The sequence below is a fragment of the Labrus bergylta genome, chromosome 18 (assembly GCF_963930695.1).
Source record: "Labrus bergylta chromosome 18, fLabBer1.1, whole genome shotgun sequence".
NCBI lineage: Eukaryota > Metazoa > Chordata > Actinopteri > Labriformes > Labridae > Labrus > Labrus bergylta.
In genome coordinates this window covers 817,392-839,894 of record NC_089212.1, presented here as the reverse complement: position 1 = coordinate 839,894, position 22,503 = coordinate 817,392, and the positions used below count along the sequence as shown (strand labels likewise).

The window sequence follows — 22,503 nt, the reverse complement described above, 5'->3', positions numbered from 1 at the left end:
GTCAGTGTAGGGAAGGTGGGGGCAGGTGAAAAGTATGGGAGAACCTTTTCACGTTTCCCCCTCCCCTTAACCTTTTCACAGAGCCTAATATATAAGTGACAAAGCAGCTCCGCTCACCTGTATATCCACTCACTATTTCTGACTCCAGACACTGAGGTAAGGTCTTCCAAAGCCAAGTTTTAAACCAGTTGATTGAGATTTGAATGTTCTATCAGTGTGTTTGGTATTGGCATGTAGCAGTTCTGTGCTTTTTGGATGCTCTATCTCACTCTCTCTCTCTCTATGTCTCTCTCTCTGTCTTCTTGCTCAATCATGACTGTCTGCTCTTTTCAATATAGGGCTTCATTTACTACAGCAGAATTAGTTTTCTGCAAATGTGAGGAATTAAAAACAATTTAAAAAAGGTTACAATCCCAATGGGGCTAGGAAACTTTAAGAATCCTAAATTGGCTTTTGCTTCTATTTTATTTTTTAAACGTTCAATAAATATTGGCTGGAAACTGGAAAGGTTTTGTAGAAAATTATCAAGCAGAGATCCACAGACTTGTATAACCTACTGGATACAGCTCATCTTCCATTAAGATATGAATATGCACTTCTTGATTTAGAATTAAGAAATGCATATGTACTTCTTCATTTTATATTTAAAAGATTCTTTGAATGTTTTCATTATCTCAAAAATGGTCCTGGATCTCATTTTTCTTAGCTGAGCCAAAAAGTGTTACAATGCCTCCCCCCGGTGTGTGTCTGAACATTATGGAGGCTCGTCAGAAGAAAGAAGGTTATGGAAGTGCTGACAACCCTGAGAAGTTTCTCAACCAAGACTATCAGCAGCTGAAACAATACTGCCTCATCCAAGGAGTGAGATACATAGATGAGATGTTCCCCCCTGACAGGAACTCCATCGGTGAAAGGATACTGAGTCCCTCTGACATGGACCGAGTGGTTTGGCTGAGACCATCGGTGAGTATTAAAAAAAATGTTCAGTGTATCACTGATGCAATAGCTTGTTGTATTCTGTAACTGACAGTAAATTAATTACCGTATGTTGAGCTAAAACTGATCATTTTTCCAATGATTCGATGTTTTGCATTTTAGAATAATCGCCAGGCTCTGCACCCAATCCCTACCTGGCTAGACTGAAAGTTGCATGTTTTGTCTTTGTAACTAGTAAAGACACTAGACGATGGTAATATTCATATTTAATGCATATTTAATGCCATACAAGCTGCTTGTAGTCATGTTTGTTTTCAGGTCTCTAGTGAATATTCTTACAATTCTCAGCATGCCTTGTGACACTGTTTAAAACTATTTAAGGGGCTAAACACATTTTTATTCTTCCAGTAGTTAACCCTTTATGGCCAGTATTCTTTGCAGTTAGGTTAGCTCATGTCCTGGGTGTGCTGCAGGGTATGGATAATGTTGGAAGACTGTTTCTTGATATGGAAAACTGCTTAGAGTCTAAGGCTCAGTCCCACAGTTTGTAAAGCTGAATTTGGGAAAGAAGTTGTTTTGAATGGAATTTTAGAATTTGACTACAAAATAGTTTAATGGCCATTATATTTAGTAAGAATAATTTATTTACATGTGTAATACTTCAGTATTGCTGTGTGTCTGTTAGTATCTAATCAAACTACTTTAAACCTTGAAAGAGTTTTTTTTTATTCTGTTCTTATTTGTTTACACTGTCTTTATTTCAGAAAATTGCTCCAAATCCAGCCTTTGTAGTTGATGGATTGTCAAGGTTTGACTTTGGTCAAGGGCTTATAGGTAAAGTAGTTTATTATTTGTAAGAATTAACTGTTGTGCATTTTTGTTTTCTGACAACTCAATGACCATATTTCCTCAGGAAACTGCTGGTTCCTTGCATCTATTGGAGCTCTAACATTCCAGGAAAAGATCCTTGGGCAAGTCGTCCCCCTTGAGCAAACGTTTGAGGAAAACTATTGTGGGCTGTTCCACTTCAGGGTAAATACTAGAAGCAAACCTGGTTGTTATTTTTGAGTGGGATCATTTCATTAAACACTGACTGAACATTCACATTCTGCAATAATGATTTAATTTATAGTCACAAAAATGTAGATTAATCTCAAAAAGGACCATCAATAACTTTGTATGATCCGTAACAAGTGACAGTTATCACTATGAGCTCACAAAAGAAACAAACTTCACAAGTACCTTTTTTTAGCATTAAATGCATTCAGTACTTTGGAATCCATTGAAATTTCCTTGAAATACTCCTTTGGAATACTTGAAAGACTTTCCCAATGGTTTTAAGACTGAACTGTACAATTTCCTTTGAAATAATTGATATATAGAAAATATTTAAAAACAAACACCATTACTCATCCAACAATATGAGAAATAAATGTTGTGATAATCCAAGCATAACACTGGTGACAAATGACACATACAGTGACTTTTTTGTTTTGGGTTAACTGCCAATGATTCATAAATGGATCTAATGTGAAGAGGAACTTTATTCCTTTTTCTTTTGACATTTCAGTTCTGGAGATTTGGGAGGTGGGTGGATGTCATCATTGACGACAAGCTTCCAACAATCAATGGAAGACTTATCTTTGTTCACTCCAAAGACCAAAACGAGTTCTGGCCTGCTTTGATGGAAAAAGCATATGCCAAGTAAAGAACAGTTATATTTTCCAGACTTGAATTTATTTTATTTTGTTATTTTTGTCCAATTTCTTGATCCATCATATTAATATAACACAACCATATGTTAGGGTGTGTGGTTCTTATACCGATATGAACGCTGGAACTCCTGCAGAAGCCATGATGGACTTCACTGGTGGTGTTCACATGTGTATCCAGCTGTCAGATCCCCCTCAAAACCTTTGGGAGCTAATGTACAGGGCTAGCCAGTCCAAGACCTTGATGGGCTGTGGTACATTTCAAGGGGTGAGTTTAATTCTTCTCCTGATGACAATACGTCAACCTTTTTCATCTGAGAGCTACTTTCAAAAAATGAAAATGGCCAAGGGCTACTTGCATCAAATCGCTTGCATTTATTTACATAGCTCACATCAGCTGAATTAAGCTACTGTTTGTACATGTGTGAAATTACAATAAGCCAATGCTTACAATAATTTTAAATTCACATCAATGTCTAAGAAAACATTAGTACTTCATACTTGTTTTTATGGGCCAAATATATGAATAGTGGGAAGAGGTGCATTTACCGTCGTCAGATTTTTATTTGTATTTTTAACACAGTCGGTCAACCTATAGGCGAGCTACTAAAAACCTGCCCGTGAGATACCAGTAGCTCCCGAGCTACCTGTTTGGAGACCCCCTGCCATATACCATAACGTTTCCGCACTTGTTTTTCCTTCTTTTTTTGAAATATTTACTTCACCTACTGTAATCCCACATGAAGCAATAGCCCAGTGCTTAGCTTAGCACAAAAAAATAGAAATAGTCACGAGTGTGGTGTCCAACTTCTTACCTCCCTCTTGGGGAAAGAGTAGATTAATGTATTAAAATGACTTTAAGTACACCCATCTTTTATTCATAATGTATTAGCTGATTGTTGTTAAATGTTTATAGAGGCTGCTCTCACACTCGTCCTTTTCAGACTTCCCTTTTATTTTTGACTGAACATAGACACTGTTCTGGTTTTTTAAAAAACACATTTGTCTTTTTTATTAATGAAGGTTGTCTTTGGCTTTTAGGAAACATCTGACAATACCATATTGTTAAATGGATTAGTCCAAGGCCATGCATACACTGTGACTGGTGTTAAACAGGTGAGGACTTATTCATAACGGTTATTGACAAGAAGCAAACTTATTTCTGGAATTGTTATTGTAATGATGTTCATAACAATGGCTCTGTCATGATGATACTTTTCAGTTGATGAGCCAAGAGAAACTGGTCGAGCTTGTGCGTTTGTGGAACCCCTGGGGCAAAGGAGAGTGGAAGGGAGACTGGAGTGATCGGTAGTACTAACTTACACTTGACTGTCTCACAAAAACATGTCTGTAATTAAATGTAGGAGATGAATACGGAGAATTTTTAGTGGCAAAATAAGAGGACTTATTGCATCTATTCACTGTAACACACACTTGTACTCAACTGTCTTTAAAACTCCTGTGAGGAATTTTTTGGTTTGCTTTGGTTTGCATCCCCTATGTCTTTAAGCAGTCAAATTAATCACTTCCTGTAAACTGTTAAGTCGGTTCACAATCTGTTTCATGTCCAAAAATAAACAAACAAAAAAACCTAACAGGAACTTTAAGAATGCTTTTCACCACTTTTCATGACTACTTTTAACTGCAAACGCAAAAGGTCGCTACTAACAGGGGTCTTGATCTTTTCTCATACTCCTTTAAGGGGTGTTCACTGTACATTCTGTATGTAGGCCATGAAAGGATTATAAAGGTCATTTTAGAAAGGGGCTTTGAGGAGCCTATACAAACTGTCTTTAGAAAATCTCCCTCCGGTTATTAGAATATGGTTTTTCCAGCTACAGTGAAAAGAGCTCCTGCCCTGAAGGCAGCTTAAAAGATTGTAAAAGATAACATCTGCACTGCATTCCCCACTGACAGTGACATATGTTAAAGCTGGCCTCTTAAAACATTTGATAATCGAACAATTCCTTCTCTCCTACTTCTTGAAATTTCTCCAAGGTCATCCCTGTGGAAAACTGTAAATGCTGAAGATCGTGAAATGTGCCTTTCAGTGGTGGATGATGGAGAGTTTTGGTAAGAACAAGCTGCAGAGGGCAGCATCCAGCCATGCTATAACTCTTTTTTTAAACAAATATAGTCTTGTGTATATTAATACTGTGTTTGAAATATATGAGGGCTTTTTTTGCCCTCATATAGTCGCCAAGCGTCTTATACAACTAGTTGTCTTGTTCCCCCCCAATATAAAATATGTCTTTAATTTCATCTGCATATGTCTCTGATGTCAACAGGATGACCCTGAAGGACTTTAGTACGTTTTACTCAAATCTTGACATTTGCTCCTTGTGTCCTGACTTCCTTGATGGAAATCAATCCTGTTACTGGAAGAGTTCTTTACATGAGGGAAGATGGGTTGCAGGAACCACTGCTGGAGGATGCATGAACAATCAAGGTATTTCAAGCTCTTCTTTTTTTCTTCCATTACCCAGCTCATAATCTCAAACTGTCTTCAAGGCAGCAGAAAAGCATTCTACAAATAAAAAGCTGGATGTTGTTTGAGTGATTTCACTGATCTAGTGAACAGTACTAAAGGGATACTTCACCCGTTGAAACATGAATCTGAATTACATTGGGTCATATATGTATTAGAAATGTGAAATACATTTTGAAGTTGGTGCCTTCTTGGCCGAGAAAAGGCAGAAAGTGTCTTTTTGGCTCATGTTGATGAAAGACACCAAATCCCAGAATGCACAGCACCGCAGGCCACTCCCACTAAGGTCCTCTAGTTCAGAATCAGAAATACTTTATTACTTTATTACTTTATAAATTTGATCGATACAGTTTCTCCAAACTATACAGTATAGCAGTAGAAATATAGTAATAAAAACATTTACAGACATATTTACTTCAACACATAAGGCCATTTCCTCAACTGATTCAGAGATTTCTTCCAGAATTGATCTTGGAAATTCCTGGCAGAAAACAGACTCTATGTCTGTGTCCATAGGCAAACAGTGAGAGCACCGACACTACCAGTCCGCCCCAGCTCGAGCCGGCCCCGGCTCCTCGTCCTCACCGGCGCCGACAGGCAGGCCTTATGTCTCGGCTGTTGAGGTGGCAGCGGCTGGCGGCGGCCAGCAATATAGCAGCGAGACGGTTGCTGCCGACAGGCCAGTCTTGTGTCGCGTCGGCCCCTGCGGCCAGCGCTAGGGACCCCAGCGGCTATCGGCGGCCAGCGACGGCCCTGGGAGTTAAAACACAAGACCGGCCTGTCGGCAGCATCCATCTCGCCGCTATATTTATATTTTTTCGCCATTATCAGCTTTCTCCATAGAGCCTGTCAGCATAGCTTCCAAGCAATATGGCGGACGTTAAGTTTCGATTCTGGGAGTGAGTTCCCACCCACTGATTTGTGATTGGTCTGTAGCTTCAGTGGTCAAAAATATGAGGAACTAGCATTGTTGTTTCCCACCGGTAACCGCAACAGCTTCCAGTGACAAAAAAAAATGACGATATTTGCGCCACTGGAAACTCCTTTTCAGACTTAGAAATACAGAACTTTCCCGTCTCAGGGGGAAATGAAGGCGGGATGCATGACCATTCAAAAATACTACCAGGTTTCTAATGATAGAAAGCTTAATGCAAATGGGTGAAGTATCCTTTTAAAAATAAGACAAATAATAGTTATAATAAAGATCATCCTACCCTAACTCTAATACACAACTTCCACATAAGATGCTACAGAATACAGTTCTCATCTGTTTTAATGCTGTACTGTAATGAAGTGTTCATTCTGTAATAAATAAATTGATATTTCCAAATCAGGAACATTGAACGTTTTTCAGCTCGCCTTGTCTTTTTATTTCATTATCTGTTCCATTACTCACACTAACATTTTGATTTTAATGTCAATTCAAGACAGTTTCTGGACTAATCCACAGTACCAAGTCAGAATCGATGGTGAACATTCAGAGAAACATGGTGACAAAAACATGTTGGTGTCTCTCATGCAAAAATCTGACAAGAGGAACAGGCGCCTGGTCCAGAACCTGCACATTGGATTTTCTGTATTTGAGGTAATATGTTTTTTTTTTTTTTTTTTTTACTACATCAGTGTTTTTGGATTATAAGCACAAGGTGTCCACATTTTTGTGACTTGCCGGGTAAGGGAACAATATTTCTTCAGTTTAGTTTTAGAAAATAGACATCTTCCCTAAAATGTAAAAAAAAACTTCTATTTGTTGTATTTAACAGCAAGAATTTTTTAGACGGGCCTACCTGTTTACTAGCTGGTAAAAAAAAATGTTCAGATTGAATCTACTGCTTACATGTTTGTAGCTTTATTGTCAGAAACTCAAAAACAACAACACAACATCATTATATTTTGAAAATAATTCACATCACACACTTTTCTTCCAATATAGAACTTGACTTTTGGTCAGATTCTGCCTATAATTCTGAGTTACTGTATATTCATAAAAACATAATACTGTGTTAAATCTTATGCTGATAATAAATGTATTGCTCTCTGTCCCATTCTCTTCTGCTGTTTTCTCTGAAGGTGACTGGACATGTAAGAAACAATTTCATTCATATTAAGATTCTCCAGTATTTGAATAAACTGCAGTGAATTGATACATGCGTTTATAATCACAGAAGTCGCAGGCGGGTAAATTCCCAGCCTCGTTCTTCAGCAACAACACACCTGTTGTGCAAAATAAAAGCTATATGAATGCTCGTGAGGTGATGGAGCTTTTTACGCTGAAGCCTGGTGAATACCTGATTGTGCCGTCCACCTTCAAACCCAATGAGACTGCATCCTTCATCCTGACCATTCTCTCCAAAGCAGAGACCCACGGCTAGTATGTTTCCTTTCTTATTCTACTGTGTGTCTCGCAGTTTAAATACAAACAATCCAGAAATGACAAATATATCAGACATAATGATTCACAGTCACGCAAAGCAAACGTGCATTGCGTATGTCACAAACTCCTGGTGTTGTATGTTGGGGGAAAATTCAACGCATTAATCCTATTTGGAATGTGCTTGGTATTTTCCGACAGTGAGAACTCTGGTGACCACAAACATGAGCCAGTTGGAAAGGTGGGTATATATATGAATTATTTAACAGTAATGAGGTCCAAGTCAATCAGATATTTTACACTATACTCACTACCTTTTAAAACAAGTTTTCAAGTTCCTTCATCTTTTTCCCTACTTTTGTTTTTCAGCTCAAAAACGTCTCAAATGTGCAGGATGATGAAAACAAGAAAAAATTATTCCGCCAACACTCTGACAAGGTAACAATTGTCACTCTCACATTTGACCTTATTGCATGTTAACTGTTGACTGAGGATTACAACTTGGGTCCTATTATTTAACTCTTCAATAAAAAACATAAAATAATAAAGAAAAGTTTAAAACTAGAGTGTTTCTACATGAAAAATAGGTCAAAGCACAATACATGACATGAAAGTGACAAGTTATTAGTACACACTTACTCTGGAGTTTTAAGAGTCGGAACTGAAAAAGAAAATCAATTCTTTATTTGGGGAATATGAGTGTGGAGAACACAAGTATTTGAACACGTGTGACTGCTTTTGCTCTATCCAATGTTTTTCTCTATTTGAATTAGCAAATTAGTTGCTCTGATGGCAACAGGTGGAAGAAAGGGTTCTGGCAATAAGTTAACTTCTCGTGCAACAGACGACGGGGAACTTGCCGAGCTAGTTAAGCTAGCAGTTGCAGAAGCTATCAAGGATGCTATCCTTGATGGTTGATGGTTATCATGCAGGCTGATGTTTCTAAATGTGTTAAACACATGGAGGAAGGTGGACAGCAGACTCAGTGCGTCTGTAAACAAGCTTGCTGCGCAACACGCCAGACTTGAGGACAAGATGAGATGAGATGAGATGAGATGAGATTCAACTTTATTGTCATTACACATATACAAGTATAGAGTAACGAAATGAGGTTTGGCATCTCACCAGAAGTGCAAATAAGCAGAAAGTGCAAGAGTCTGTGCTATGTACAGTAATTACAAAATTTACAGATGTAGACTAAAAAAAAGTGAATTATTAGGTATATATGGATGGCTGGATTAATGGGATGCTATAAATATAAATAAATGCTATAAATATAAGTGTATTCTTAGGATTATAATATACAGATTAAGGTGCAGTGAGCATGCTATACTAATAATATACAGATTAAGATGCAGTGAGCATGCTATACTAGTTTACAGATAATATAAAGAATATGGACATAATATGAACATACTATAATACAATAATACAGGTGGATGAGAGATGTGTGTGTGTGACCAGGAGGAGTGGTGGGGGGATGATGGGTGTGAGGTGATATGCAGGGGAAAGGGGGGGGTCACAGGGGGCGGAGAGAGAGAGGGAGAGAGAGAGAGAGGCAGAGTTCAGAGTTCGGGGGGTAGAGTTCAGTAGAGAAACAGCTCTGGGGAAAAAGCTGTTCCTCAGTCTGCTGGTTCTGGTCCGGAGGCTTCTGAAGCGCCTGCCGGAGGGCAGGAGGGTAAACAGTCTGTGGGCAGGGTGGGAGGAGTCACCTCCCAGGAAGTGGACACCTTGTGATGCGCTGGGCGGTTTTTACCACCCGCTGTAGCGCCTTACGGTCTGTGACAGAGCAGTTTCCGTACCAGACTGAGACACTGCTGGTCAGGATGCTCTCGATCACACAGCGGTAGAAGTTCATCAGTACAGCTGAAGACAGGTGGTGTCTCTTCAGTGTCCTCAGGAAAAAGAGGCGTTGATGAGCCTTCTTAACCAGACTGGAGGTGTTAGTGGACCAGGAGAGGTCCTCTGTGATGTGGGTCCCCAGGAACTTGAAGCTGGAGACACGGTCAACAGCCATCCCGTTGATGTGAATGGGGTTGTGCGTGCTTCCTCTTTCTCTCCTGAAGTCCACGATGATCTCCTTCGTCTTGCTGGTGTTGAGGAGCAGGTTGTTGTCAGCACACCAGCTGTACCTCCTCCCTGTAGGCTGTGTCATCGTTGTTGCTGATGAGGCCAATCACCGCCGTATCGTCCGCAAACTTGATGATGGTGTTGGATCCATGTACAGGTCTGCAGTTGTGGGTGAAGAGGGAGTAGAGGAATGGGCTCAGCACACAGCCCTGTGGTACGCCTGTGTTGAGTGTGATGGTGGTGGAGCAGGTGTGTCCTGACCTAACATACTGGGGTCTGTTGGTCAGAAAGTCCATTATCCAGTGACGGAGGGAGGTGTTGAAGCCCAGGTGTTTAACTTGGAGGGGATCAGAGTTGAATGCTGAGCTAAAATCAACAAACAGCATTCGTGCGTATGTGTTGTTATTGTCCAGATGTGTGAGCACAGAGTGCAGCGCAGTGGAAACTGCATCCTCTGTACTCCTATTGCTGCGGTAGGCAAACTGGTATGGGTCCAGTGTGGGTGGGAGGCAGTTTTTCAGGTGTGCTAGGACCAGTCGCTCAAAGCACTTCATTATGATGGGTGTGAGTGCTACAGGGCGGTAGTCATTCAGGCCTGTCAGGCTGGAGTGTTTCGGCACTGGGACAGTGGAGGTGGCTTTGAAGCATGCTGGCTGCAGAGGGGCTGGTTGTCTGCAGGAGGTCTGGTCGTGGTCTGCGTCTCCCTGTTGTCTCTATTGAAACGAGCATAAAAGTGATTTAGCTCATTCAGGAAGGAGACATCTGTGGTTATCGGGGTGGAGTTTCTGGGTTTATAGTCACTGATGGCCTGGATGCCCTGCCACATGCGTCTGGGGTCGGAGTTGGAGAAGTGTTCCTCTACCTTCAGCTTGTAGCAGTGCTTGGCCTTGATGATGCCCCTCCTCAGGTTTGCCCTGGATACGCTGTAGGCCATTGCATCATCTGATCTGAAGGCGGTATTGCGGGCCTTCAGCAGGAGACGCACCTCCTTGTTCATCCATGGCTTCTGATTTGGGTACGTGGTGATCTGCTTCCATGTTGTAACACTGTCGATGGTGGTATTGATATAGTCCAGCACAGAAGAAGTGTAGGTGTCAATGTCTGTGTGAGAGCCCAAGGTAGCCTGAGAAGCAAACATACTCCAGTCTGTGTGATGGAACTTGTCCTGAAGTACAGAGTCTGTCCCCGCTGGCCACACTTTAATCGCTGTTACTGATGGCTTCACACGTTGGATGAGTGGGGAGTACTTGGGGATGAGGAACAAAGAAAGATGGTCTGACTGTCCCAGGTGGGGGAGGGGGGTCGTGGTGTAGGCTCCTGCGATGTTTGTGTAAACATGGTCCAGAGTTTTGTTTCCTCTTGTATTGCAGGAAACATGCTGGTGAAATTTAGGGAGCATTGTCTTTAAGTTTGAGTGATTAAAATCACCTGCAACTATAAATGCAGCCTCTGGGTGAGCAGTCTGTTGTTTACTGATAGCGGTGTAAAGTTCCTTCATAGCAGCTTTTGCATCGGCATCAGGGGGGATGTAGGCTGCAGTGGAGCTGAGCTCCCTTGGCTGATAGAAAGGTCTACATTTAACCATGAGAAACTCAATGTTAGCTGAGCAGTGTCTCCCAATAATGACAGAGTCTGTACACCAAGCTTTGTTAATATAGATGCACAGCCCTCCTCCTCTGGTCTTACCGGAGTCCTCTACTGTTCTGTCTGCCCGGAGTGTGTGGCGACCGGCTAGCTTGATAGCATCGTCAGGTACTCCGTTGTTTAGCCATGTTTCCGTGAAGATCATGACATTACAGTCCATAAGTCTCTTGCTGTGGATGATGCGAAGTCGTAACTTGTCCATTTTGTTCACCAAAGACCGCACATTAGCGAGGAAAATGCTGGGTAACGGGAGACGGTGCGGTGTTAGCTTTAGCTTAGCTCTTATACCTCCGCGCTTCCCCCGCCTTTGTTTACAGTCTCGACACCGCCTGCGAGCACTTCCGCCCGGCCGGGTAGAGTGCGTAGCCTCGGGTGTTTTGGCGATCTCGGGTATGAGTCGAAGATTGTTGATTAGATCGTCAGGGAGGTGTATTCCAATATCCAAAAGTTCCTGTCGGGTGTAGGATGTTAAGGCGAGGCTGTTCCGTGCGAACAGACCCGAAATTAACAATAAAATTACTGCAAAATTGCAAATCTGAGAGAGACGCTGGGCCTCGCGATGCGCTCGCGCCGCCATCTTGGTCTGTGTACCGCCATCTTGGTCTGTGTACCGCGTACTGTGTACTGTGTACTGACATGGTCGCGCAGAGATAATGTACGTGTGCACGGCGTCCCTGAAAACGCAGAGTCATCTCATGCTCTTGCTTACATGTCGGATGCCATTCCACAATGGTTTCCAGATTTGGGTTCTGTTGAAATTATGCGTGCACACCACTTAGGTGCTCCTAGGGTCAACGCAAATGGCAAGCCCATTCCCCGTTCTCTTATTCTGAAGCTGCTACGTTTCACAGACAGAAACAAGATCCTTAAAGCTGCGCGGAGCACTCCAGTGGAGCTAGAGGGAAAGACCATCTGTTTCGCTCCTGACTACAGCCCGCACACCTTCAAGGTGTGACGACTGGCTTTCTCCGTTGCCATTGCTACCCTGCAGAAGCTCGGCTATCGTACTTTTCTCCTTTATCCTGCGAAAGTCAAGGCGACACGCGATGGAGTGAGCCATATCTTCAACACCCCACAAGAGGCGAAGGATTTCATTAACACCCTCGAATAGGGTCTTTATCCTTTCAGGTAATTTAGCCAGCTGTTTGATTTGCATTAATATGCAATCCTGATAGGTTACTGTGCTTGTTCTGGACTAGCAAATAACAAGCAAAAATCATATCAAGTAGCCTAACTTCCTTAGTATGTCTATTCATTTATTTTCTTCTATATTTGTTTGTTTAGATGACCTTGTTTGTTTCAATAATACTGCTGGCTTAAATGTAAGCAATTTATGTTGTTGTTGACTATATAGGCTATATACAGGTAGTTATTGGCCCGTGTTTATATATATATATATATATTTTTTTATTTATCATTATTAACATTTCTATTATTTTTTAAGAATTGCTGACCTCAATATTTAGCATTTGCATTAATGAGCAAACCTAACAAGATGCCTGAAGCCTTTAAGTTACTGTTTTATTAAAAAAGGCTGATGTTATTAGCACGATGCCACTGTATAGACCCTTTTTCTTTCTTTCTTCTCATTTATTTACTTTATTGTTTGTTTTCATCACTCTGTTATATTGTGTGTGGTAGCACAGTAGTGCTAAGGTGCAAATGTTTATGCTACCCTCGGACGGAGCCAGTGGCTGCATTCCCAATATGGTAAAAGTGGTGGGATATTTCCGAGAACCGTGCTGAGTGACTGACCAATTACAGCAGAGCCAACAGGCCGACCAATCAGATCAGACTTGGCACACGTGGGGACTCTGAACATGGGCACTTCAGAGCCTTAGAGAGAGAGTCAGAAGCGAGCCGGTGCATGGAGCAGCAGTACATGAAAACAGACACTTTTTTCAAACTTTAGCTATTGTGAACATACAATAGCTAGGTACATAGGTTAAATATATGAACCCCAGTTGCCATAAACCCTGGTTTATGGCGACTGGGGTTTTGGGGGTGGTTTGGATCTCTCTTGTTACTCTACATTTGGTTTAGAGGAGACACAAGGACACATTGGGCATTTGGCCAGCTGGGGATTGAACCCTTGACCTTCTGGTTGAGAAGTGACGACTCTACCAATTGAGCCACTGCCACCCCTTATATTTATACAAGAACCTAATTTCAGGACTGTAGACATTCGTCGTTTTTCGAATAAGCACTATTATGTGGCTGCATCTGCAGCACTGGACACCAAAACCAGGGGTTCGCTGGTGGTACTGAAACGTAGTATTTCAATGAATATATTGGTGCAATTTGGCAGTGAGGATGGTAGGATCTCTTATATCAAAACCATTATATCTGGGCGCAAGTTTGCTTTTATTTCTGTTTACGCTCCGTCACAATATGATCCTGAGTTTTTTCCTAATTTAACTACAATATTACTGAATCTCCAGGAGTTCTCACTTGTTTTGGGCGAAGACATGAATACAGTTGTTGACTTGAAGTTGGATAAATCTGTTAGGCACTCTACAGCTAATCAGTTACGAGCATCTAAGGACCTTCTGAGTCTGTTGTCGGCACTTAGTTTAATAGACCTGTATCGCACAATTAACCCCACATCTAAACAATACACTTTTTACTCTTCAAGACATCCAAGTTTTTCACAAATAGATTATATATTACCTTTCCTGCATCTTTTTCTGAGATACATACTGTAGTAATTAAACCCTGTTCTCTATTGGATCACAGTATTGTCTCGACACATTTGACACTCTTAGGCATGCCCTCTAGAGCATCGCGTTGGCGATTTAATGCTTCACTTCTCAAAAATGAAGATTTCTGCGTCTTTCTTAAAGAAAAACTGAACACCTTTATAGATTTAAATGAAGGCTCAGTGGATGACCCCAGGTTTTTATGGGATGCCATAAAAGGCTGTATTAAGGACTCCTCAATCACATTTTCTTCTCACCTTAATAAAAAAAGACTGAGCAAAATAACTGAGCTGGAGAATACTCTCACCCAGCTTGAGGTACAACAGCAAGCCACATACTCGGAGGCCTTGCAATGGAGAATAGCAGTGACAAAGTCGGAATTGAACTCTTTGCTGAGACGTAGAGCTGAGTTTCTGATGCACGGAACCAGAAGAACATACTACTTTAAAGGTCCCATATTATGCTTTTTCTGGTTTTATATGCCCTTTAGTGTGTTTTCCAAGTGTCCTGTGCATGTTTAGGCACATCTATGTGCAAAAATTCAAAGTCCGCGGAAACGCGGCTTCTCCTACCTCCTCCTGTTAGCTGTAGCATTAGCCGCATGTAACGCTCGGTTCTAGCCCCCCTCGATAAAAATTTGTCAGCCCGACGTCATTGTCAGTGTGAGATCACTGATCTAAGTCCATTGGCTCGTTGTGGCAAGCCCAGCTGCTCATGTTGAAATTCAGAGACGCATGCTGAGCAACTGACCAATAACGACAGAGCGGATCGGCAGACCAATCAGAGCAGACATGGCCCACGTGGGGTCTAACAGTCTGGGCTCAACAGAGTGCAGCTGACGGACTCAGAGCGTAGAGGGAGCAAGGAGGAGCAGTACATGAAAACAGACACTTTTTTCGGACTTAAGCTATTGTGAATGTACAAAAATAGGTACATAGATTGAATATACGAACCCCAAAAAGGACATAATATGGGACCTTTAACGGAGCCAGACCGAGCCATCTTTTAGCCCTACGACTGAAAAGTAATGAAAAATATTCAAATATAATGGCCATTAAAACACCTTTACATATTTTGAGCGATCCTCGTGATATCAACACCGAATTCAAAACTTTTTATTCTACTCTATATAAATCTGAAATTTCACTCAATACTGATACATGCTCACGCTTTCTACTACAGTAATTATCGACCTCTCTCACTCTTGAACGCAGATATTAATTTGTATGCTAAAGTTCTAGCAACCCGTTTAGAAGTACAGCTGATAAAATTAATACATAATGATCAAACTGGCTTCATTAAAACCCGTCTGGCTTCTGACAATGTACGCCTGTTGCACATGATTCACGCAACGGACAGTATTGATTCTCCCTGCTTGGTTCTATCACTCAATGCTGAGAAAGCCTTCGATAGGTTAGAATGGGAGTATCTCTGGACTACATTGTATACATTCGGACTAGGTAGACAGTTTATTCGTATGATCAAAGTCTTATATGCAAACCCTTTAGCAATGGTCTGCACAGGAAATATTTGCTCCACCCAATTTCCAGTATCTAGGGGTTCTCATCAGGGTTGCCCCCTGTCGCCACTGTTATTCGCTCTCTCCCTTGAGCCATTGGCTCAGAAAATAAGACGACATCCATTAGTGCATCCGAACACTTTTTGCAATACAGAACACCGGATATCATTGTATGCTGATGACATTCTCCTTTATGTAGGCAATGCAGGCTCTTCAATACCTTATTTGCTCTCTACATTTGATTCATTCAGCTTGCTATCTGGATATAAAATTAACTGGACAACGTTGGCATTAATGCATTTGAACTCAGTTACATCTCAAACTCCACTGCCTTCACATATACCAATAGTTAAGAGTTTCAGATATCTTGGCGTTGATATCTTTCCCTTTGCAACAAAAAAATTTCAAGGTATATACAGTCGTATAGAGAAAGATTTTGAACGCTGGTCTAATCTCCCGTATATCAATAGTTAAAATGGATGTACTACCTTGTCTTAACTTTTACTCGTCTATGGTCCCTCTTACTCCCCCAATAGGGTATTGGGAAAGGCTTCACTCATTATCTCCAAATTTATATGGAAAGCTAAGAGGCCCCTTTTGAAATTCACAACTCTCCAGCGTGCGAAGATACAGGGAGGGCTGGCCCTGCCAAATTTTAAGGTGTACTTTTGGTCCTTTGTGTTACGTCCTCTCTCTACATGGTCCAATCCTAGCTCCTCTGTCGCTTGGAGACCAATTGAGGAGAATATTTCGCTACCTCATAGGTTGCAGGATCTAGTGTATTCCGACATGCCTTTGAAAAAAGCCAAATTGCGTCTTGGACCTATAATTTCATTTCTGCTTACAACCTGCCGTACTGTCATGAGACATGTCCACTCAGACCTTATGTGGCACAATCATTCACCTATATTCAACAATTTCTCGCTTCTTACTGGTAATATACCTTTCTCTTTCCCATGTTGGAGGAGCAGGGGTATTCATGTTTTAAAAGACTTGAATAACAACAATGGGTTATGAGCCTTTAATGATTTACAAGCTGCATATAATCTACCAGGATAATCCTTTTTTTTTATTTACAGCTAAGATCAGCCATGAAGACATATGGTGTCCCATGGGGATCAGCGTTGCCCACACGCCCACTTCACAAACTGTTGCACACAGTAGGACCCACACAAGGAATGGTTTCTAGACTTCACAAATTTATTTCAGAGTCTAACAACTCATTACCAGTGGAGGCTACGTGGAATAGGGACTTATCTATGATAAGCGCTAAACAGATTAGCTGGAACACAGTGTGGAAAAACCTGTGTGCTACATAAAAATCCTGATCACCAATTAATACATTACACATTCATTCATAGGATGTACCTCACCCCTAGGAAACGGCACTCTATGAAGATTATTACATCTCCCAACTGTGACTTATGTTCACTCAGTGTGCTGGGGTGGTTTATGCACATGTACTGGGAATGCCCCGATGTGGTCACATTCTGGAAGCAAATAATTTCAACTCTAAGTGACATGCTTAAAGCTAAGATCCCGCTTTCACTGACTTTGCTCCTGCGTAATGATGGTTCCGGTTCAAACTTGTCTTTGCAGCAGAGGCGCATTTTATGGGCTGGTCTCACTGCAGCAAAGAAAATGTCGGCATTAAGATGGCAACCGCCACATTCCTTGACCTGGTAACGTTGGGCCAACTCTCTTCTTGAAATTGTTCAGATGGAATGGTCTGTGGCCCAAATGCATGGGGCCAGCCTTAAGACCCTCAAAGCATGGGATGCAGCCTACAATATAGTTAAGGTTAAGGATGTGTTTTCATTTTCATTTCATTTCATTCATGTTTTCCTTGAGAGATCCGGGTTGGGGATGTATGTGGGGTCGCCACGGGGTGGATGGGGTTGGGGGAAGGTTTGAATGTTTGATTGATCCTGATGATAACGTACTTGTCTTTGCTGCTCTCAAACTGAACTTTTAGTGGTAGCCATAACAAATGCTTTTGGTAGGATTGCAAAAGATTAAAAGATTTTCCACAAGATAAGTTGAGTTTATTCTTTGGCTAATAAATAAAGGAAGTTTTATCACAGATGTGCTTACTTGATATGTGACAGGGATTGTAGACTGATACAGGTACCAGAACGACTCTGGTTGTCCCCCATATGTTTGTCATATACAATGACAGTTAGTGTTTTTTTCAATTAACATCCAGGAGTCTTTAAACTTTCCCTGAAGCTTTTGTTCTTGACTAAATTTTGTTTTTATTTTATTTCTAGTATGAAGAAGTGGATGCTGAGCAGCTTCAGAGACTTCTGAATGACAGAATGCTCAAAGGTCTGGACTGAAAATAATAGTAGCTAACCTAACGCGACATACAGTACATTACACATTTTTTGAATGGAAAATCCCCTTTATGTTGAAAGGGGTAAGGATATAGAAGTTTTACTTCTGTTCCTTTTTATTATCTTATTTAAATTCTTTGGTTAGAAATAAAATCTTTCATTAATTTATTAATTCATGCTATTTTAGGGTTTAGGTCACATTTGTCTCTTGCTGATTTTTCCATGTCTTCTTCTGATATTATAGGCGACCTAAAGTTTGGAGGATTCAGCCTTGATGCCTGTCGCAGCATGGTGGCTCTGATGGATGTATCCTGTTGTAAAGCATATTAAGATGAAAAAGAACAAGAACAAGATTATGAATAAGTTGTAGTACTTCACTTCAAAATAGTGCCTTAGGCATTTCCTTTATGGTGAATGGGTGAAGCTTGTACTGTGCTTTTCTTCTGACTACTCAAAGCACGTCTTACATTGTAGGTCACACTCACACCACATTCACAAACTGATGCTGCAGAGGCTGCTGTGTTAAGTGTCCATCTGTAATAACTAATGCCATTCACTCACATTAAAGCTGCAGGAGCCAACTCTACCACTGAGACACTTTGAGTTGGCATAACTCACAGTACTAAACATGAATGTCTTGTTAAAGGTCAGACAAAACTTTTGACATTTATTCACCTTAACGATGGATTGAAAAGACATCAATCACTGGAAAACTGAATGGTGAAGAATTCCTTCGTTTGTGGAAGAAGGTTGTCACATACAAGGTAAATAGAATCATTTCATCAGGAACACATTGTTTTTCTGTGATATTTGTGTTCAACCTTTAATATATATGCATCTAAGGAGGATATTTTCCTAAACTTTGCGCTTTTTGTCTCTTTTATCAGGATATTTTCTTCCTCACTGATGTTTCACGCACAGGAACACTGTCACTCAGTGAGCTGAGGAATGCATTCATGGCCTCAGGTAGACCAACTTAGTATTCATTCTTTTGACTGATAAAACTTTAATTGAATGTTATATAGCAACAGAAAGGTTTCTCTCCAAATCAGCTTTTCATTTAGCTTGTTGTTTAGTTTTTACATTCTGCTAGATTCGTGTTTTGGTTCATCTTTCTCATAGAAAGGTAAATAACAACTTTATCAAGAAACCAAGCTTTTGTTAAGTAGACAAAATGGAGCAAATACAAGCTGAAGAGCCAGATATCTTCTTGGAAAAAAGGTGGTAACAAAAATGACTCCAAATGACTGCTTATGTTTCTTATGGCCACTGAAAAAGTTCAATGATATAGCAATTGAATAATTATAATTATATGTCTACACAAAACTACAGTTATTTGGTCATTTACTTCAGCTTTGTATGTTTTTTAATGCAGATAATTAAAATAAAAAGTGAATGATGATGATGGTGTAATTTGACACTAAGCTCTTAATCTGTATGTTGAACAGGTATGAGTGTCAGCGATGACATGCTCAACCTGATGGCTGTGCGTTACAGTGACTCCACCCGACACATGACACTGGAGAGCTTCATCAGTCTCATTCTGCGTTGGGACTGCATGTGCAGTAAGTAGCGTGAAACAAATGATAACAGTAGAGAAGCCTTTTTGAAAAGTGTTCTTCCTCTACCCTTACTCTTTAAAGAACGCACATCCTTTTGGTGATACAGCTTCTTTGTGTTGTTCAACAGAAATCTTCAAAGAGTTGTCAGACGGAAAAGCCATGAGTCTGCGAGCGTCCGAGGTAATGAAAATACTGTTGAAGTTAGTTTCTCTGAAAAACAGAGGAAAGGAACATGTGTATGCTTTCTGTGATTGGAGTTCTTTTGTATACAAAGCACTGCATTAATAAACTGCCTTTTTTATTTTCAGTGGATTTACATTTCAATGTACACTTAATCCAAGGAGAAAAAGTGCAGAAGAAATCATGGATGCATTTGTCAACAACTGAGAACATAGAATAATAACTAGCTACATTCTGTTTTTAACTTTTATTTGAATTATAATGTGAACACGATATAAAGCCAAAACCCTTCACCAAACCCTTTTGATGTTGTGCTGAAGATGAAATTGTCTTGTCATGGTTGCTGCATTTTTCCACCACTTTACTTTGAGCATTTTAAAATAAATAAATTGTTCAAAAACATTTCTGATTATTAAATGGGCTTATTTGATCTCCCATAAGAATGTAGAGAATTGAAAAAGGATGTATCTGTAGCAGGTGTGTACATGTAAAGGGTTATAGTTTTCTATGGGCACCTCCAGAAAAAAAACCACACACATCACTTGAGTAGGTGCTGAGTAAATAAAAATACTAGTTATGATGCAAACAAAGACTTGCAACATTATGGCTCCCAAATACATGATTCTTTATTTGTTATGTGCATTTAAGGAAAACAAGTCTTCGAGCCCAGCAGAATGGAAGGTCGGGCTCGAAACGTTGTTTTCCTTAACTACACATAACAAAAAAACAAGTTTATATTGGGGAGCCATAGTTTTGTGAGTCTTTGTTTGAACCATTTTTATTATATGTTATTTGAATGACTCATTATCATGGGCCTGAGAAGCTAACCTTTGGTTGGGTTCTTCTTTTCCCAAAGTTTTAGTGTCTAAAACAGGGGTGCCCAACCTTTTTTGAACCAAGATCTACTTTTAAAGTTGTCAGTCTGCCGAGATCTACCAGTCCACATAGTGAGCCATAGCCTTTACCGACAGCCTACAAACGCATTTAATACTCAAACAACAAACAGAAAATAATATCAGATATAATAAATGAGAGTTCTGTAAAAAATAATGCAATATCGACATACTTTTTTTAAAACTCTTATTTTAGGGTAGGCTACATTTTAATATTACGTTTGTATTTACATCACATATGTTTTTCCCTTAATTTTGTTTACAACAAACAACTTTAATCTGTGTGGAGCTGTTCACAGACTACAGCAGGCTGCTGTGAGATGATGTTGCTTTTGTTAAATTAGCTGCAGACACGGTGAGAGTGAACGGAGTAAAGTCCAACCGACCGTTTGACCGGGTCACGTGTGTTCCCGCCTCGGTCCGTAAAGATCACGGATCAACTGTGTGCTGTAGAACTAAAAGTAAAAAGTAAAAAGGTTCGCGTGGTGGCTGGCGCTCCAGTGCAAGTGTGTGTGTATGTGTGTGCGTTTGCGCTGTATGTTGGTGTGTCTCGTCCCCCGCGATGCTCACAGTCATGACAGCAGAGAGGAGCAGAGAAAAGTAGCTGCAGCTTCATCAAATGCGCTTAATACTCGTAGCATAGTTTCTATATATGACTTTTTTGTAAAACATTTACCCCCCCGGTTTTACCTGCACGTCCTCTCTCGCTCCTCCGCTCGCTCTCTCGCTCGCTCTCTCATGCACGCAGCAATTTCATGAATAAATGAAAAATTAAATACAAACAGGTCGGAAGTATACTTGGGCTCCCAACACAGGTATCGTGTATGGGAAACAGTGCAATGAGATGAAATTGAAATCACTTTTCTATTTTACAATTGTATTTTATATTGACTAAACATCTTGCGATCATGAGAATCAGTCAGCGATCTACCTGTCGATTGCGATCGACTGTTTGGGCACCCCTGGTCTAAAAGTTCTTGCAACCTATGAATCTTTGCAAACAATGTTAATAAACAGCTAGAGTAGATATGGATCATGCACAGGGCTGGGCTGAGCAAGAGAGAAGGGGCAGTAGAGCAGGGAAGTTGTCAAACTGGCTGTGTGATTGTAAGTGACACAGATAATATGGGGAGATACATTAAACACATTCAGGGTTTAAGGAACCACCCCTTTCAGAACTTTTATTTTATTTTATTTAACTTTCATTTAAACAGGAAAAAGTCTCATTGAGATTAAAAATCTCTTTTACAAGAGCGTCCTGGCCAAGACAGGCAGCAGCACAATTACAGGGTTTCAGACATAAAACACATAAATACAGGAATCACAAAAAGAACCATTCATCAGAATCTGTCATAAGTCATCAGCAACAAAGCGATCAAAAAGGGCAATACGAGTTAGCTCAAACATCTATAGTCAGATATTTCTGCCTCCAGATCATTGAGACGACCTTTAAAAACATTCAAGGAAACCAGCTCCCAAAGATTTAAAGTATCTTGCAACCAATTCCAAGAAGAGGGAGCCGCCTACTTGAACTTGGCACCCAAGGCCACCGCCGATCATCGCCTATGTCTTCAGCTGGTCCTGTGTTTGGGAACTCACACAGTGTTCTTATGTAACATGTCCCCGCCTTGCTCCATATTTCTCAGGAGTGGGAGAAACAATCTCAGGTTACCTGTGATACAGGTTCATAAATGAACATCCTCTGCTCACTGTATTAGCCTGAGGGGTATGCAGGCATTATAAAATAACTGGGATCGACCCATCATCATCAACTTCTCTCTCTGGCTGGAGGTAAGATTAACCTCTTTATATGACACATTTTCAACAGATCAATCTTAACTTTTACTTAAAGAACAAAATGTAAAACATACTGAATTGAATCTTTAAATTACTTTACTATATCTTCAGACACTAAGGAAACTTGCTATGTTGATATAACTGGCTTCTTTGACAACAACGAAGCAACCCGATATTGTCCGAACCAGATTGGTCTGTATTTTCACTCTAAAAGGTTTAAGGCACCCCACACAGCCATTTTGAAAGCTCCTGGGTTTTCAAGATATTAGACCAGTAATTATGGCAAATCAACAGGT

General features: G+C 40.5%; 1 protein-coding gene across 1 annotated transcript; it reads left to right on the top strand.

Annotated features, from left to right (window-relative positions):
• Positions 1–19,919, top strand: LOC109992131 (calpain-1 catalytic subunit-like). The gene is made up of 22 exons (XM_029279476.2): positions 1–156; positions 707–963; positions 1,701–1,770; positions 1,850–1,968; positions 2,507–2,640; positions 2,742–2,916; positions 3,690–3,764; positions 3,871–3,956; positions 4,647–4,721; positions 4,937–5,097; positions 6,564–6,721; positions 7,207–7,218; positions 7,302–7,507; positions 7,709–7,748; positions 7,877–7,945; positions 17,710–17,767; positions 18,020–18,081; positions 18,471–18,539; positions 18,663–18,741; positions 19,224–19,340; positions 19,465–19,517; positions 19,646–19,919. Exons 2-22 carry the CDS (start codon positions 727–729, stop codon positions 19,670–19,672), a joined length of 2,082 nt encoding a protein of 693 aa, XP_029135309.2. The 5' UTR covers positions 1–156; positions 707–726; the 3' UTR covers positions 19,673–19,919.
• The last annotated feature ends 2,584 nt before the right edge of the window (positions 19,920–22,503 follow it).